Source organism: Lolium rigidum, chromosome 6 (genome assembly GCF_022539505.1).
Source record: "Lolium rigidum isolate FL_2022 chromosome 6, APGP_CSIRO_Lrig_0.1, whole genome shotgun sequence".
NCBI classification, from domain to species: Eukaryota; Viridiplantae; Streptophyta; class Magnoliopsida; order Poales; family Poaceae; genus Lolium; species Lolium rigidum.
This window is the reverse complement of record NC_061513.1, coordinates 176,828,081-176,844,719: the sequence shown is the minus strand read 5'-3', so window position 1 is coordinate 176,844,719 and position 16,639 is coordinate 176,828,081. Positions and strand designations below refer to the sequence as shown.

At 39.6% G+C, this 16,639-nt stretch overlaps 1 protein-coding gene across 1 annotated transcript; it reads left to right on the top strand.

The window, feature by feature from the left end:
• The first annotated feature begins 286 nt into the window (after positions 1 to 286).
• LOC124663593 (small subunit processome component 20 homolog) lies at positions 287 to 16,340 on the top strand. The gene is made up of 31 exons (XM_047201278.1): positions 287 to 383; positions 431 to 573; positions 1,586 to 1,743; positions 2,606 to 2,650; positions 2,800 to 2,878; positions 2,963 to 3,036; positions 3,198 to 3,304; positions 4,325 to 4,510; positions 4,809 to 5,012; positions 5,111 to 5,306; positions 5,400 to 5,474; positions 5,564 to 5,913; positions 6,001 to 6,193; positions 6,298 to 6,532; positions 6,602 to 6,932; positions 7,488 to 7,668; positions 7,762 to 7,902; positions 7,986 to 8,247; positions 8,359 to 8,841; positions 9,185 to 9,648; positions 10,112 to 10,248; positions 10,422 to 10,603; positions 10,711 to 11,109; positions 11,189 to 11,314; positions 11,397 to 11,462; positions 11,913 to 13,696; positions 13,770 to 14,049; positions 14,346 to 14,579; positions 14,932 to 15,444; positions 15,541 to 15,673; positions 15,852 to 16,340. The coding sequence occupies exons 1-31, from the start codon at positions 287 to 289 to the stop codon at positions 16,106 to 16,108; spliced, it is 8,115 nt and encodes a 2,704-aa protein (XP_047057234.1). The 3' UTR covers positions 16,109 to 16,340.
• The last annotated feature ends 299 nt before the right edge of the window (positions 16,341 to 16,639 follow it).

The window sequence follows — 16,639 nt, the reverse complement described above, 5'->3', positions numbered from 1 at the left end:
TGGTAGTTCCTTGTAATTTACTCGGCAGTCTGCTATAAAATGCGAAATCAAACCCCCTGTGGTCCATTTAAAGAAAAAAGCTCTTGTAGTCGGGCAGATAGCCCATTCATTAAAGCCCAGACATAAAGCCCGCGTAGATGCCATCTCGTCTTCTTCCTCACCGCCGCCTCAAAACCCTAGGCAGCTCCTCCTCCGCTTAAACCCCCGCCCTCACATGCTCCCAAGCGCCCCCCTTCCCCCCTCCTCCTTGTAGCCACCGCCTCGCCCTACCTCGACGGCCGCGGCCATGGCGACCCCGTCGTACGCGGCCGTGAAGTGCCTCAACACCTCTTCCTCCAGCCGCAAGCGCTTCGTGGTAAGAGCATTCGCCCCTTCCCTCTTTGGTTCCACTCCCCAGGAAATTCGATGTGTCTTTACGGCTGCTAAGGAGGTATACCTGGGTTTGTGCAGTTCAAGAGCTTCTCGCAGCGGGTGGAAGAGATCGACATCGATGTGTACCGTAGCCTCCACGCGGTCAAGGCGGAGCCCTCGAGCGGCTCCTCGTTTCTCCTCGATGCTCTCGTCGAGTGGAGGGTATGCACTTTTGTCTTCCTCTCGCTTCATTGAATTTATTTCTGAATGTGTGAAATTCTCTCCTGGAGCAACGGGGAAGCTTAATTTGGTGCCTAGAGCATTAGGAAAACTTAATCACTTTTATTCGTAGTTCATTAAAATCCAAACCATCTTCTTATCTGGACTGCACACAGAAAATTTATTTATATAGTGAGCGAAAATATCCTAGTCCTTATGCCCCTGTTCAATTCCAGATGATGATGCTTGAAACTTCAGGTGTGATTCTAGACTTCCTTATTTCAAAGAGACTTTCTTACTCCTTAATTTCCTAAGCCATTTATGCAAGATGTTCTAATTTCACAGTATGTCCTTAACTCTTCCAATCTGTCGATGCCAATATGTTTAAGATTATGCATGTGGCCAATTGAAGTGTGGAGAGCTCAGCTACTTGATTTGTCGGATTGCTTGATGCCTACTATAGAGTTAGCAAGCTGTATGTTGGAATAGAAGGTTTTCATATTCTTGAGCTGTACGGATGTTCGCGGTTTTGAATACTCTTGTGGTTCTTTATCGATAATGAATCTGGAATGCTCAATGCACATCCATATTTTCCATGGGGTGTTGAAGAACTATACTTAAATTAATTCTTAAGGTTGGTGATATGTTAACTTCATAGGATTCTTTTCAGATCATTTAGAACTGGTGTGATGTGGAGACCATTCCTGAACTTTTTTTCAGCTGCTGGTTGCATCTTTTAAATGTGTGAAATTCAGGCTTGTATGATTATGAGCGAGAAGTTGCTGTGACGGTGATGTTTGCGCACTCATACTTGGTTGTTGGCTGCTTTCATACTTGTTGTTGGCTGCTCATGGAATGTTCTGTAGTGGTCTATAATTGAGTTTTTAATACATGGAAAGGTTTCTGAGTTGTATTGTATCTAGCCTCTGTGGAAGTTTATTCCTTGATGTAAATGTGGAGTGATTCTCAAATGTTCTGTTACCTTTCTAATTTTCCTATTGTTCATGTGACTCAGGAGCTGAATACTGCAGAAGACTTCATCTCTTTTTATGACGAGATGATACCGTTGGTACAGACACTACCACAGATCGTTTTGCACCGTGAAAAAATATTTTCTGCGCTGCTGCAAAGAGTAAACATGGCGGCGCGATTATCCCTCGAGCCAATACTCATGTAAGTGGGCCATGGTTTCATGAGTGAGTGATTTCGTGCTACTAAAATATGTGATGTCGTCGCCTTTCCATGTGAATGTTCGGGTTACAGAATGAATTGACTGGTATCACACTGTCTACATCTCATTTGGCCTCTAAGTTCGGATGTTTCATTTTAGATTTTTTTGGAAAGCTTTCCTGCAATTAAAGAATTAGAAATGAACTCAAATCGATATCCTAATTGATCACCTTCCAAGAGTTACTACAATAGAGTTGTTGTGGACCTTTCTGTATATGGTTTTATCTAGTATGGGTTCTGTATAATATCATGTGTATGCATACTCTGCTATAGAAGTTAGATTGAGTTTCCTTAAGGGCTATGTGACATTTCTGGATCATTTGAACTGTTACAAGCACGAATGTTGCGAGATTTGGATCATGTCTGCTGAATTCCCGCGTCATCAGTGGGTTCGTAGAAATATTGCTGTCCACAGTCAATCAGCCGAACTTTATCCTCTTCCTTATTATGCCAAGTCTAGCAATCAAGGATCTCAAACAGAGTGTCAGCTGGGCTCATACCAAGATTGCAATGTGCTTCTCCTTTTATGATGCAATATAATATTTAAAATTTCCTCATACGCTACACCTCAAGTAAACTTTCACCTAGAGCACCCCTAGTTTGGTTCTGGGCTCATAATTCTGTTTTAATTTTGAAATTTACTGTGGGTATATTTTAATTCGTAGTCTGGACTTCATTATTTTGTATTAGAGTTAAGTTATTCAAATTCAAATTCTATGTTTTTTCTACGTTCTCATTTTTTCCGGTATTAATTACCATTTTAGCTATTATTTGCGGTCTGAAGTGTTTTGCTCTCCACATGCAGGTTAATTGCAGCTCTCGCCAGGGATATTCTAGAGTATTTTTTGCCGTGAGTTTCTAATTTAAACTAACTGCAGTATTCATCCAGCATGATTGTTTACTTATGGCTTTATACTTGTGTACAGTGTTCACCTTCATGGGTATTCTTTTTTTTTTACTTAACAGGGTTTGAACTTCTCTCCGTTCTGTTGATTGCAGGTTTCTAGCAAGACATGCTGATGCTATATCGGCTCTCCTTGGTGATGGAGGTGATCGTGACCCTGAAATCCTCGAGCAGGTAGAACATCTTATTATAATATTATTCTGATTTTATCATCTTGTGGTTGAGTAGCAAAAGTCATAATGATATGTCGTATTTCAGGTCTTCACATCTTGGTCATGTATAATGATGTACTTGCAGAAGTATCTAGTAAAAGATGTTGTTCAGATTCTCAGGTTAGTTATTTTCTGAAAGAAATGAGGTCTACATATACTTTTTAAATTCTGACTCATTTCGTTATCTCTTTAACATGATAGAGTAAACAAATTGCACTCATCACTTTTCCTTTTCGTTTCCACAATCTACCTTAACTGCAAATTCCTTATCATCTCTGAAGGACCACAGCTCCACTGAGATTTTTCCCGAAGGATTATGTGAGAGAATTTATGGCTGAATCTGTTTCATTTTTGCTGAGGAATGCACCCAGCAGTCAGTTATCACAAGGTATTGTTCTATTCTCACTTCTGTCCTTTTCTGAACTGGATGTTTAACAGAGGGAATACTCCCATCTGGGTCGCTAGTCTTCTTTGCGGCTTTTGAACACTTCATTTGCCATGGTCCAAAGCCATTTGCTTTTGAGGCGTTGCCCAAAACAGACCTTCTCAATAACCTGTCAACGGCTCAAATAGGACTACAGCTTTTGTTTGAATGATTGACTTAGACCAAAACTGAAAGCAATTGCTCAAGCCTAGTGAGTAAAAGAGACTACATAACAGTTGAGGCTTAAAGAAGGCCTTGCCTGAGGTTTCAAATGATCTTGCCCCTTTTCTCAATCACCCTTCTTTTGTGTCACTTTTCAGTCTGTTTCTTTTTTATTTGAATATTTATTCTTCTATGGATTATTTTGCTTGACTGAAGAATATTGGCAATGCATTTGCCTGCCTACACTAGTACATTGCGACTATTAGTCACTGTGACTATTAGTGTGCATGTGCAACACACGATTTTTCTTCTATGAGCTAACAATAATCATTCTCGTGGTTAGTTTTGCTCTCATGTGTCATGACAAACCTCATCGTGGATCCCATGGAGCGACTTGCGATTACATTTGTCAATGCAAGTCCCAAACAATAGAAATAGATTGTTTAATGAGATTGTTTTGCTAAATTTTAAGACCACAAAGAAACACCTGCTGACAGTTGGTATTGACCACATATATTTCCACATCTTCTTTCAAACAAGAAGGCCCACCCACTGTTTGACATCAAATACACTGTCGATTTGGTGAGCTGCAGGACTATTCTTATGTAAGAGTCATATATAGAACATTTTCTCTGCAATTCATATGATATGTTTCAACCCACCAGTTCAGCTAGACACTATGTTGAGTCTCCAAGTATATATTTTTGGGTTCGGAAGGGGGGAGGTGGGGAATGCTGCCTGCTATAATGGGCAGCCTTGTCTGAGGTATACTATATTCTGTTATATTGACTACCTTCATTTCCCCTCCACTGTGGTTGTTAGGTTTAAGGAAAGCTCTACTTGAGGCTGCTAAAAATTCATCACCTATACGGATAGATGGGGTGACTGCTTTGCTGTGGCACGTCATGAGAGGAACTTACACAAAGCTTCACTCAAGAGCTGGGAAAGTCATGAAGTTCTTGTTGACAAAGTCAGTCCTCACCACAGTCGACGATAAATTCCCAGATGGTCAGACAACTCTTTTAACTGAGATGTACTATTGTATTGTTCATGCCTGTTAGTTGCATTGCCTTTTTAAAAAAAACTTTCATTCAGTACTTCATTCATCCTAGATGTTAATTTTTTTGGCAACCTCATTATCTTCTCAGTTTAACTGAGCAATATGCATCTATTATTGATTCGTTCATCATATTTGTCTATTTTTCTAACCATGATGTGCTAACTAAAATATACTTTTATGGATTGCTTTTTCGTGCATTATCATTATATTTCAATAATGTAATGATTGCCTTAACACAATATGCAGGGTCTTCTACTATCCGTGAGGTCATAACTGGCGTGATTCAAAGATTATGCAACGAAGTGGATCAGAAAGAGTTGGCACTGGTATATACTTGTTTATTTGAAGAAATCAACAGCTGTATTAAGGATGACTGCTTGGAGCACTTGAAGCACTTGATCAATTTTTTTACATTTACTCTAGAAAACAGCAAGCAGAATGATGCCCTTGGTAGGCGTTTGTCTCATCCGTATGCTTTTTTTTACTGTTTTGAATTCTATCGTTATTTCTGATTACAATATCTTACCTGTAATTTATTCTTTTTCCAGATAAGGCTGACATGCTAGAACTTGTTAAGTTGCTAATCTGTAAGTATGTCAGGCCTAGTAGCAGCACAGAAGGGGCTTCTTCATTTGAAGTTCTTGGGAGTATCTTGGACTTCCTTCTTTGTGTTTTGGATGTTCCAGTTATTTCTTGTAACTTATCCATTGTATACGCTCCAGTATTTGAACTAACCAATTTGAGGTAAATTATCGCCTGTAGAACCCATGGTATTTTTTTAAATATTTGCAAATGCAGTCTAGCACCTCTCATGGTTTTAAATTCTGATGTTTTCAGTGCGGTTATCTTTATAAAGAAACTTTTGGCAAAAAGCCCACTGATTATACAAGCTTTCGAAAGCAAGATACTGAGGTATGTGTCAGTAGTTGCTGTTACTTTTAAGTGTACTTATGTACAATTTCACACATCAAGGTTTGACCCTTCATTTTGATGAATTGTAGTGCAATGGATAATTTTCTTGAGACTTCACCTGAGGAAGTTCTCTATATCCTTCTGCATTTATTTAAGGGAGCTACCGATGGAATAACTCATGGCATTGATGGTAGTCATCTTGACCGGGAAAAGAAAGTTTACAAGTTCTGTGATTCAAAAATCCGCATGTGGATAGAGTTACTAGATAATATAGTCAAGACTGGTGACCATTCAGGCAATCAAGTCAGTGTAAAGGAAGCTGCTATACTATGGGGATCTATTCGCTGCTACTCAAATGTTAAAGATGCCTCTCAAGATAGTTTAACAATGCTGAATAAGTTAATTTGCAGCCTTGATCAGATTCTTGAAGTGGAAGAAGGTGATTGCACTTGATGATTCCTAGTACTTCCTTACAATAACCATCCGAAGTCTTCTAAAAATGCACATTTTTTTTGTCAACATGCAGATAGCATTAGCGGTCTGCCGAAGGATACCTGGAGAAGTCTACTTGGTGCTGCATTATTAACTTACCATGAGTTACTGTTGGTTAACGGCAGTAAAACTTCAGAATTAAGTCTTTTCTTGCCTCTTGCCAAGAGGCACAGCACATGTCCACAAGTACTCTCTGCTGTAGCTGAATATTTGGATTCCCTACTTGGGTAAAGTTAATTCTTCTCTCTAATTCTTCTTTCTATTTTTTACTTAATTTGATTTGACCATCTGTGATGGTTATTCAGTTCTATTTGTTTCTTTCTGTGAGCAGAGCAACTTCCCTGGAGATGACAAAAGAATTCGAGCCACAGAATCTTTTGAATTCATTCTGTATCTTTGGTGCCAACTTGAGCAGTCCAAATAAGAATATCAGGGTTTTAACATTGAGGATTTTATCCTATTACGCGAAGATGGATCAACGCCTAGGCTCAGATGATGAGCGGCCACATAAGAAGCGAAGGACAGAAGATTCTGCAGAGGAAGCTGTTGACACCAAATACACTAACGTATGTTCTGGCAGCTAATATTTTACTTGCTAATTTTTGTTCTTACTCTTACATCTCTCTTGAAATCAGGTTGTGGACACTCTGTTCGCTGTTGAATCAACTCCAGTTTCAGTATCTACTAGCCGGAAAATTGCTATCTATGTTTCTCGGATACAAATGAGTCTGTCTTCTAACATGGTTCATGATGACTACATACCTCTTCTCTTGCATGGGATTGTTGGGATCTTATACAATAGATTTAGTGATCTGTGGCCACCAGCACTGGATTGTCTTGGTGTCCTTATTAAGAAGCACAAGGAACCAGTCTGGAGTCAGTTTATCGAGTTTATCGCCATTCACCAATCAGAGGGGCTGACAGTGAGAAGCCAAGAGAAACTGGAAGCTGCAACCCACCCACAGTGTATGTCTCTCAAATGTTATGTTTGTGCTATTCTTCTGCAAACGCACTCCTATGCTCCATTCCATTACATTTGTTCTCATTCACTACATGCCGCATTTAAGTTACTCTTGCCCATCTCGTGTACTGCTGTATTTCTGATGCTATTATGTTGAAGAGGACAAATAGCAGAGAGCAACTTTGTATTGCTCGATTTAACTGTTGATGAGTATGTCAACCTTTCTTTAGATTATCTATTTGCGCTCACCCTGCAACTTGCTGTTTTGCTTGCCTTTCGTTGGAACAAATATTGTGCCTGTGTCTTGGTATACTCCACAGACAACTTACTTTTTAAGCTTTCACTTTGCTTTTCCTAGTATTTGGCCTTAGGACACCAAACTTGTGAAATGATGCTTGGTGAATTGATTGAGCATTATGGTCTTTGGATGTGAATGAGCATGTCACAGACTTTTTGTTTGTTATTATGGACCTATGGCTCAGTAATTGTCTTGAAGTCAACTTCATGTACTTCAGCTGATTCTTGTATTGCCATTTCTTACTTCATCTTTGGTTTTGCAGCTATTTTTGACTGCTTCAGCTTATATCTTGCTACGGATTATGATTACACACCTCTTGAGACAATTGCCACACTATTGCTTAAAGCCCTACAGAAGATACCTGATGTTGCGGAGTCTTGCTCTCGACATCTTGTACCATTATTTCTAAATTTCATGGGCTATAGCGATGGCAGCATCACTAGGTATTGATAAAATGCAATTTTTTCTGCAGCGCAGACTTGAATATTTAATGTTCAATCCTTGTTGATGCCTTTTTTTAATCTTGATTTCGACAGTGTTGATTCATATATGTCTGACAAATGTAAAGGCAAACAATGGAAAATGATTCTAAAAGAATGGCTGAACTTGTTGAGAGTAATGCGCAATGCCAGATCGTTGTCCCAGAGCAAGATTATTCAGGAAATATTAACTGAAAGGTTTGTAAATTTGTAGTGCTGCTAATATAATATTAGGTGAGATGTTGCATGATAATTTGTGATTAATTGACATTTATTTCCAGGGTCCTTGATGAGAGTGATCCTGACATACAGGCAAAAGCACTGGATTGCATTTTGAACTGGAAGGATGAATTCCTGATCCCATACAGTCAGAACCTTAAGAATCTGATCGATTTAAAAACTCTCCGTGAAGAACTCACCACGTGGGCAGTTTCACACGATTCTGTATCTATTCAGAATTGCCACAGAAGTCGTGTTGTTCCTTTGGTTATCCGTGTGTTAACACCTAAAGTAAGGAAACTGAAGCTGCTTGGTTCTCGAAAGGTTGGTATCTTAGCTGATTGTCTTGGACCACACTGTTAAGAATAAACAAATACTTCTGTAATTTAACTTATGTGTAAGTTAACTTCTATGTAATTTGCATTGTTTTGCCAGCACACAGGTGTTAGCCATCGAAAGGCAATTCTCCGTTTCCTTCTACAGTTTGATTCAAATGAGCTTCAGCTCTTTTTCTCGTTGCTTCTGAAGTCCTTGGTCCCTGGGAGCCTTCAACTTGAAAAGTTCTCTTGTCAGTCTGGCAATCTGCTTGGAAGTACTTCTGATATCGTGGGAATGTCAACAGAGATCTGTCTAGAGAATCTTACATGGAAAAGGGCAAATGGTTTTCTTCATTTGGTTGAAGAAATTTTTGGTAGTTTTGGTATGGCACATATAAGTCCATTTCTTAATACTATATTGATCATTGTTGTTCGATTGCTGGAGAGTTGCATGCGGAATCTCAGAAGGAACAGCGATGAGGAATATCCTCATAAACAATCAAATCACCCTGACAATGAGTGTTCCTTGAGTCAGGACGCTGGCAATTCCATAGATCTGAAAGAATGCTCAAAAGAGATGACAGTAGCAGATGACAGTGAGGTGTGTCACATCATGATAATATCTCCTGAAAACGATACACAGTTCTCTTACCTTTAAGATTGTTTTAGTTATTGCACATATGTATCATATTGTTTAACAAAACTACCAAATTTATGTGTTCACAATGATTTGCCTAATTCAAGCTATAGAAGTATCTGAAATTTTAGGAAAAAACTAGTTAAACATATTTAGCAGATCCCACTAAGTGTAGCTACTGTCTGCTTGATGGTTCTATGAAGTCTTATGGGAAGTTCTTATGGTGTTATTATTATTTTTTCAAGGTAATGTTGGCAAGTCGTGCATATCTTCTCTGAACTAATCCCTGTCAATCTCTTTTATGCAGGCAACTGCCTCAGTCAAGCAATTAAAGGATCTTAGGTCCTTATGTATTAGAATTGTTTCCTTGGCGCTTGGTCAGTATGAAAGTCATGACTTTGGAGAATACTTCTGGAATACGTTTTTCACTTCTGTGAAACCTCTAATTGACTGCTTCAGACAAGAGGCTTCCAGTAGTGAGAAGCCGAGCTCATTATTTTCGTGTTTCATGGTAATGAGTCAGAGCCCAAAATTAGCACCACTATTGGGGACAAATAACCTTGTACCAGCCATATTTTCTATTTTAACTGTGAGGACTGCATCCGAATCTATCACCTCCTATGCACTTGAATTCATTGAGAATCTATTGAGGCTGGATAATGATTTGGAGCCACAAGAAGATAACTCGGTGTTGAAAATTCTTGTTCAACATATGGATGTTCTTCTCAGTAGTCTCCATGATTTTGTTAATTATCGCAAAGAGCTTCACAGGTATATGCTTTTGTTTAGGTTGAGTTTGACAAATGGTACTGAATTGCTCGCAATGTTATCTGTAGGTAGTTTTATATGCATTAAATGTAAACATTATTGTATCAATCTATCTATTTTATGGTTAAGCATCTCTTGTGAGTGGTTATGGCCTTTAAAGTTATCTTCTCACTTTCTCAGCGGCCTTCCTTCCCTTGATGCGGTTGATTTTTCTTTTTCTTTTGTGAACTCTTCTCTGCTTCATCTTATCCTTATTTTTGGAGAGAAACTATGTACTTAAGAAAAAATCATTGTACTGCTAAAGCCATTTTGGTGCAAGCATCTCGTGAGTTCACATGTTAGTGGAAGATAGATATTAGCCACATCAACTTTGCATTGTTTGGGAAATTCTGTTTCTTGCTTGGGGATGCTTCAGACTGAGGTTACACATTTTTGGAGCTTATGTTTTTGAGCTTGTTGTCTACAGGAGATCTGGGAGATGGCTTGGGCAACGTGAACTTAGGCTGTTTAAACTATTGCTAAACTACATCACAGACCCCTTAGCTGCAGAGCATGTTGTAGACCTGGTCCTTCCATTTTTCAGCAAGAAGGATTTGAACTCTGGTAAGCCTATATTCTAGTGAAGTTTGTCCTATGCACACGCCTAATTTGTATTTCAACATGCATAACTGGAACATGATATAACTCATTATTTTTCATCTCGCTTGCAACACTGTAGGCTTCTAGCAACCTAGACACGTTCTGCCCTCTTATGTCTTGTGTCTTTTGTATAACAGATGAGTGTCTCGAAGCTCTACATGTTGTAAGGGGAATAATACCAAATCTACGGCATGGTGTATCGGTAAAGATTGTAAATGCACTCAACCCATTGCTTGCGACTGTTGGACTCGAGCAGCGGCTATGTATCTGTGATATCTATGATGGGCTGTCATCGAATGAGTTCTCGATGCGCTCTCTGGTAATTGTTTTGTTTACTCCTGACGTCGTGTCTTCTGTGTCAACTTTTCCAGTACCTGTTCCTACCTATCTACAGTCCTCAGTTGTGATATTTGGTCCTTCTTACAGGCTCGGTTACTGCGAGATCTGAATGCGGTTTCAACCTCAGAACTTGGTGAACTGGATTATGATATGAGAATCAAAGCATATGATACGGTTCAGCCGCAGTTGTTTCATGGCATGCAAGAAGAACATATGGGTGCCATATTATCTCATTGTGTGTATGATATGTCATCCGAAGAGTTAATTTTCCGGCAAAGTGCGTCCAGGGCTCTTCAGTCGTTCCTGGGTTTCTCTGCATCAGTTATGAACAACGACCTTGAATGCTCAATTGGAACAGCCACTCTTGAACGTGGAGAGAATAATTCCAGCAATGTTTGCACAAAAGGCCGTATTCAACAAATATTAGAGAGGACCTACCTTCATAATATGGGTTCAGCTATGTGTAAAGATATATCAGTTCAAAAGGTGTAAATTCTGTCAAGTTGTTGTTCCTTACTATATGCTACTCACCAAAAAGAAGAAATTAATTCTGTTGTAATTTCAGGAGTGGATAATTTTACTTCGCGACATGGTCTATAATTTTGATTGTGTACCATCCTTAAACTCCTTCAGGCCTCTCTGGAAGGAAGATCTGGATGAAGATTTTTTCCACAACATAATTCATTTACAGGTAAATCTACTTAATCCATTCTTCCCCAAGCCCAAATAAAGAACAATTGTTCTTATTTGCATGGTCGTATCCACTAATGCAGGCTGGCAAAAGATCCAAAGCGTTATCTCTTTTCAGGCAGGCAATGAAAGATACCAGCTTTTCAGAGGTAAATACTGTTAAATTATTGCCAACTTTTTGTTTGTGGAATACGTGCCAGATTAAATTAATAACTGCCGTAGAGTTCAAAGTTCAGTCTGCCATTGGCTATATCTTTTGCTATTGATTGCCGCAATATGTGTTTGGTGTTGCATTTCATCCCATTTAGTATGCATCAGCACATTACTCCGTGGTGCAATGTTGCACTCTCTCGCTTGGTACTATCTCGTGGATTATATCTCCTTTGCACATTATTCTTTGGTGCAATGTTGCACTATCTCGCTTGGTACTATCTTGTGGATTATATCTTCTTTGCTTTATCAAGCTAAATATCGTTCGTTAGGTCTCACCCATTGCATCATTCAGTATTAGCTGGCGACCAAACTTAAAATGGATTGAGCATCTGATTCCTGCTCTCCTTTTTTTATTGTTACATTTAATTCTTTTGCTTTCATTTTAGGATGTGACTATGAAAGTATTTGTTCCACTATTTTTTAATATGTTCTTCGACGTCAAAGCTGGGAAGGGTGAACATGTAAGAGATGTATGTTTGGATACACTTTCTTCTATTGCTGCCAAAGTGCAGTGGGAGCATTACCGAACAATACTGATGCGATGCTTCCGTGAGTTGAGTCTCAAGCCTGATAAGCAGAAGGTCATATTGAGACTAATATGTTCTGTATTGGATGCGTTCCACTTCATGAAACCCACAGCTGATGTCTCGAGTAATTCTGATGTTATCAATGAAGATTCTCTTTCTTCCGTTACATTCTCCTCAACTACAGTCTCTTTGGAGAAGCAACACTACCTGCGAAAGGTAGTCTTTCCACAGGTCCAGAAGCTATTAGGATCTGATCCTGAGAAAGTCAATGTGAGCATCAACCTGGTAGCACTCAAGATACTCAAGTTACTACCAGTGGATTATTTCGAGTCACAACTGTCAAGCATCATACATCGAGTCTGCAACTTTCTCAAGAATCGTCTTGAAAGCGTACGTGATGAAGCAAGGTCAGCTTTAGCTGCATCGTTGAAGGAACTTGGGATTGGTTACTTGCAGTTTGTGGTCAAGATATTGAGGGCGATACTGAAAAGGGGTTATGAGCTACATGTTCTGGGCTACACCCTTCATTTCTTATTATCAAAAACTGTAACTGCCGAGATGAATGGTAGCCTTAACTATTGCTTGCAAGATTTGTTGGCTGTAGTTGAGAGTGATATACTTGGAGATATTGCGGAACAAAAGGAAGTTGAAAAGATTGCCTCCAAAATGAAAGAGACAAAGAAGAGGATGTCATTTGAGACTCTTAAGTTGATTGCCCAGAGTATTACATTCAAGACACATTCTTTGAAATTAATCTTGCCCATTTCTGCGCATCTTCGGAAGCACCTCACTCCAAAATTAAGAACGAAACTTGAGGCGATGTTGCACAGTATAGCCTTGGGGGTTGAATGCAATCCATCAACTGAAACATCTAATTTATTTATATTTGTTTATGGTCTTGTTGAGGATACTAGTAAAGAGAATGGTTCTCAGTGCAAAGATAATACGGAATCTGGTCCTGGTCAAGAAAATATTCGCAGAATGGATTTGCTTGGACAGGGTGAGGGTGGCTTACAAAATTGCTATATACTTACAAGGTTTGCACTTACGTTGCTGCGTAATCGTTTGAAGAGCATCAAGCTGCATAAGGAAGATGAGCAACTATTGTCGATGTTGGATCCTTTTGTCAACCTTTTGGGAAAATGCTTGAGTTCCAAGTATGAAAGTGTCCTTTCTATTACCTTTAGGTGTCTTGCCATGTTGGTAAAACTTCCTTTGCCATCTCTCAAGGACAATGCAGATCCTATCAAGAATGTACTGATGGAGATTGCCCAGAGAACTGGAAATTCTAATGGTCATTTGGTCACATCTTGTTTGAAACTACTTGCTCATCTACTTAGAGGCTATAGAATTTCACTATCAGATGATCAGCTTCAGATGCTTGTCCGTTTCCCCATTTTTCTTGATCTCCAGACAAACCCTTCGCCTGTTGCCCTATCCCTTTTGAAGGCAGTAGTCAAAAGAAAATTGGTTTGCCATGAGATTTATGATATTGTAGTTAGGATAGGAGAACTGATGGTAACAACTCAAACAGACTCTACAAGGCAGCAATGCATCCAAATTCTGCTACAGTTTTTTCTAAATTATCCACTCTCTGAGAAGCGCTTACAACAGCATATTGATTTTTTCCTGACAAACCTGAGGTATGAACGAATCTCAAATAGGACCTGCTTTGCCATTGCATGTGTGCTAGAAGCTAACTCTGAAAATTTGCAGTTACGAGCATGCATCGGGAAGAGAAGCTGTGCTTGAAATGCTCCACGACATTCTTACCAGATTTCCCCAGAGAATTATTGATGACCAGGGTCAAACATTTTTTCTTAATCTTGTAGTTGCTTTAGCAAATGAACAGCACCAGAATGTGTCTTCTATGATCCTTAGAACAATCCAGAAGCTGTTAGGACGCATTGGTGACCAGGGAAAGAATTCAATTTTTGAGTACTCTCTTTCGTGGTACACTGGCGACAAACAGAATTTGTGGAGCGCTTCAGCCCAGGTTAATGATTATTTCTGTTTATCCTCCCAAACACTAAATGCAACAAACTTGAATTTATCTACTCTCTGTCCATTAAAGGATGTTGAAGATTTGTCTAAATTCAGATGTATCTATACACTAAAGAGTGTCTAAATACACTTAAATTTAGACAAACTTGCGACATTCTTTTATGTTAAGAGGTAGTATTACAAATGGTCCCCCAATTTGCTTTAACATTTGAGAGCATATAAGCACTTCTATCTGTTATTATTGTATTTCCCCCCTGAAACTGGAAAAGTGGTCATTGTATTTTGCAGGTTATTGGTTTACTCGCTGGAAATCGTTCGTTAGGAATTGGTAAACATCTTGAAAGTATTTTGGCCATTGCGAAACAAATAACGGAATATTCCGTCACTGCTTCTAGAGGAGTACAACTATACTTAACCGGTGAAACCAGTCTGCCATTTTGGAAAGAGGCTTACCACTCTATTGCCATGATGGAGAGGTTACTACTACAGTTCCCAGAGTTGTACTTCAAGCAAAATACTGAGGTATACTTACCTTTTTGGCTGTTGCAGTGCTCTTATAATTGTTTGTCCAGAAATATTGTCACATTTTGCAACTGATGTGACCCTATGTTCCTTGACTGAAAGCGAACCTCTTAAATGCAGCTGCAGTACGCATCTTTTCCATCTAGATTGTATCATGATTTTTTTTTACTAGCTGCTGTAGTTCTCTGATTATTGGTTATGCGGAACTATTGTCACATTCTACAACTAATGTGATGTCGTTCCTTGACTGAAAGTAAACTCTGTCCATGAATAAACAGATATTGATATTGGAGGTATTAGGGCTACTCTAGTACTCTTGTTGTGCAACCATGACACCCTTTTTCACATGCAGGCAATGTGGATGACAATTTGCAAGCTGCTGACACATCCCCATTCCAAGTTGCGCAATATGTCCAGCTCTCTGGTGGCCTCATATTTTGCTTCAGTAGAGAAGAGGAAACGTGAGGAGAAGTTGGATGCCACATCATCATTTCTTGTCCAACCAAGCAGGCTATTCATAATAGCTGCTTCTTTCTTGAAACAGTTGAGGATGGAGCTAAGTGATAGTACAGCGAACAATCTGATCATACAAAATCTTGCATACTCAGTCTGTAACTTGCATATGTTGATTAAGCAAACAACCTCATCACATCAGTTTTGGTCTAGCCTTCGCTCTTCTGATCATGTTGCCTTCCTCGAGGGTTTTGAATTGCTTGGTTCAAAAAAAGCAAAGAACACATTTCTCCTCTGCACTGCTGATGCAGCTGGATTTGACCTTAACAGAAGTGAAGAACTTACATCTTTGCTGGTTTCTTCTCTGCTAAAGAAGATGGGAAAAATTGCAATGCGGATGGAGGACACACATGTAAGCACCATACCATTAGTTCAGTCATTTTTCATCGTACATACTGTGCCTGTGATTTCAAATACTTACAAAACCGTATTTTTTCTGTGTTCGCAGATGAAGATTGTATTCAGTTGTTTCAGTTTGATTTCATCAAGACTTGGAGCCGAAGTATCACTAACCTATGCTGTTCACCTGTTGGACCCATTGTACAAAGTTGCTGAAGATTTTGCTGGAAAAGTCATTAGTGGTATGATCTTTGTTTTCGTATTGTCCTAAACTGTGGAATGGCTGCTGCATATTTTTGTATGCATTTCGTATTATTCTGCTCCCTTGATGCTGTTGAGGTTTAGTTTCTAAGCATAAATTTGTGCTATTGCCAAATTAAACAAGCCAAGCTTATCACTTGTTGATTTTTTGGTTTGTAGATGAGGCTAAGCAATCAGCAGAGGTGGCCAGGGACAAATTGCGTGATCTGATTGGTGTTGAGAAATTTGTGGAAGTTTACAACAGTGTCCGGAAGGACGTCAAAGCAAAGAGGGAGTTCAGAAAGCAGGCTGAGAAGCTTGTTGCGGTCAATGACCCAGCACGCCACGCTAAGAGGAAGCTGCGAATGGCTTCCAAGCACCGTGATCACAAGAAGCGGAAGATAACAGCGATGAAGATGGGAAGGTGGCTGAGGTAGTTTTGGTGCTAAGGTCACCAGAAGTGAGTTGTATAGCGTTCACATTTGCATGGCATGTTGTTTGTGCTAGACGGCCGGCAGGAAATTTTGTATGCTAGTTATACATACATAGATACACTGTCAAGTTAACGCTTTGTCATTCCAAATCTGAGGACGACATGTATAATCCCGAACGAGCTCCTTTCCGGGTTTTGTGAATGAAATTTGGTAAGAGGCTTCATTTCAAGTTTTATTGAGTTGGAATTCATCAACTTAACATAAGCTTTGACAGAACGGGTTGCCCACTGGAAGCATGGCTTTCTGAGACAGTATTTGATTGCTGTTGGGGCATCTCAATCGGCAGCCCCACTGCCCCCAGAAGCGCTCCCAATAGCCCTACTCTGGCAAAACAAATCCATAGCTCTCTCCCTCACGGTGGCTCCAACTCCTCCCAATCACCTCCACTTGCTATGGTGTTGGCCATGGCCCCCTCTCCCCTCGCTTGCTGCTTCGGTGGCAGCAGGAGGAAGGGGGACCTTGTTCCTCCGTTCT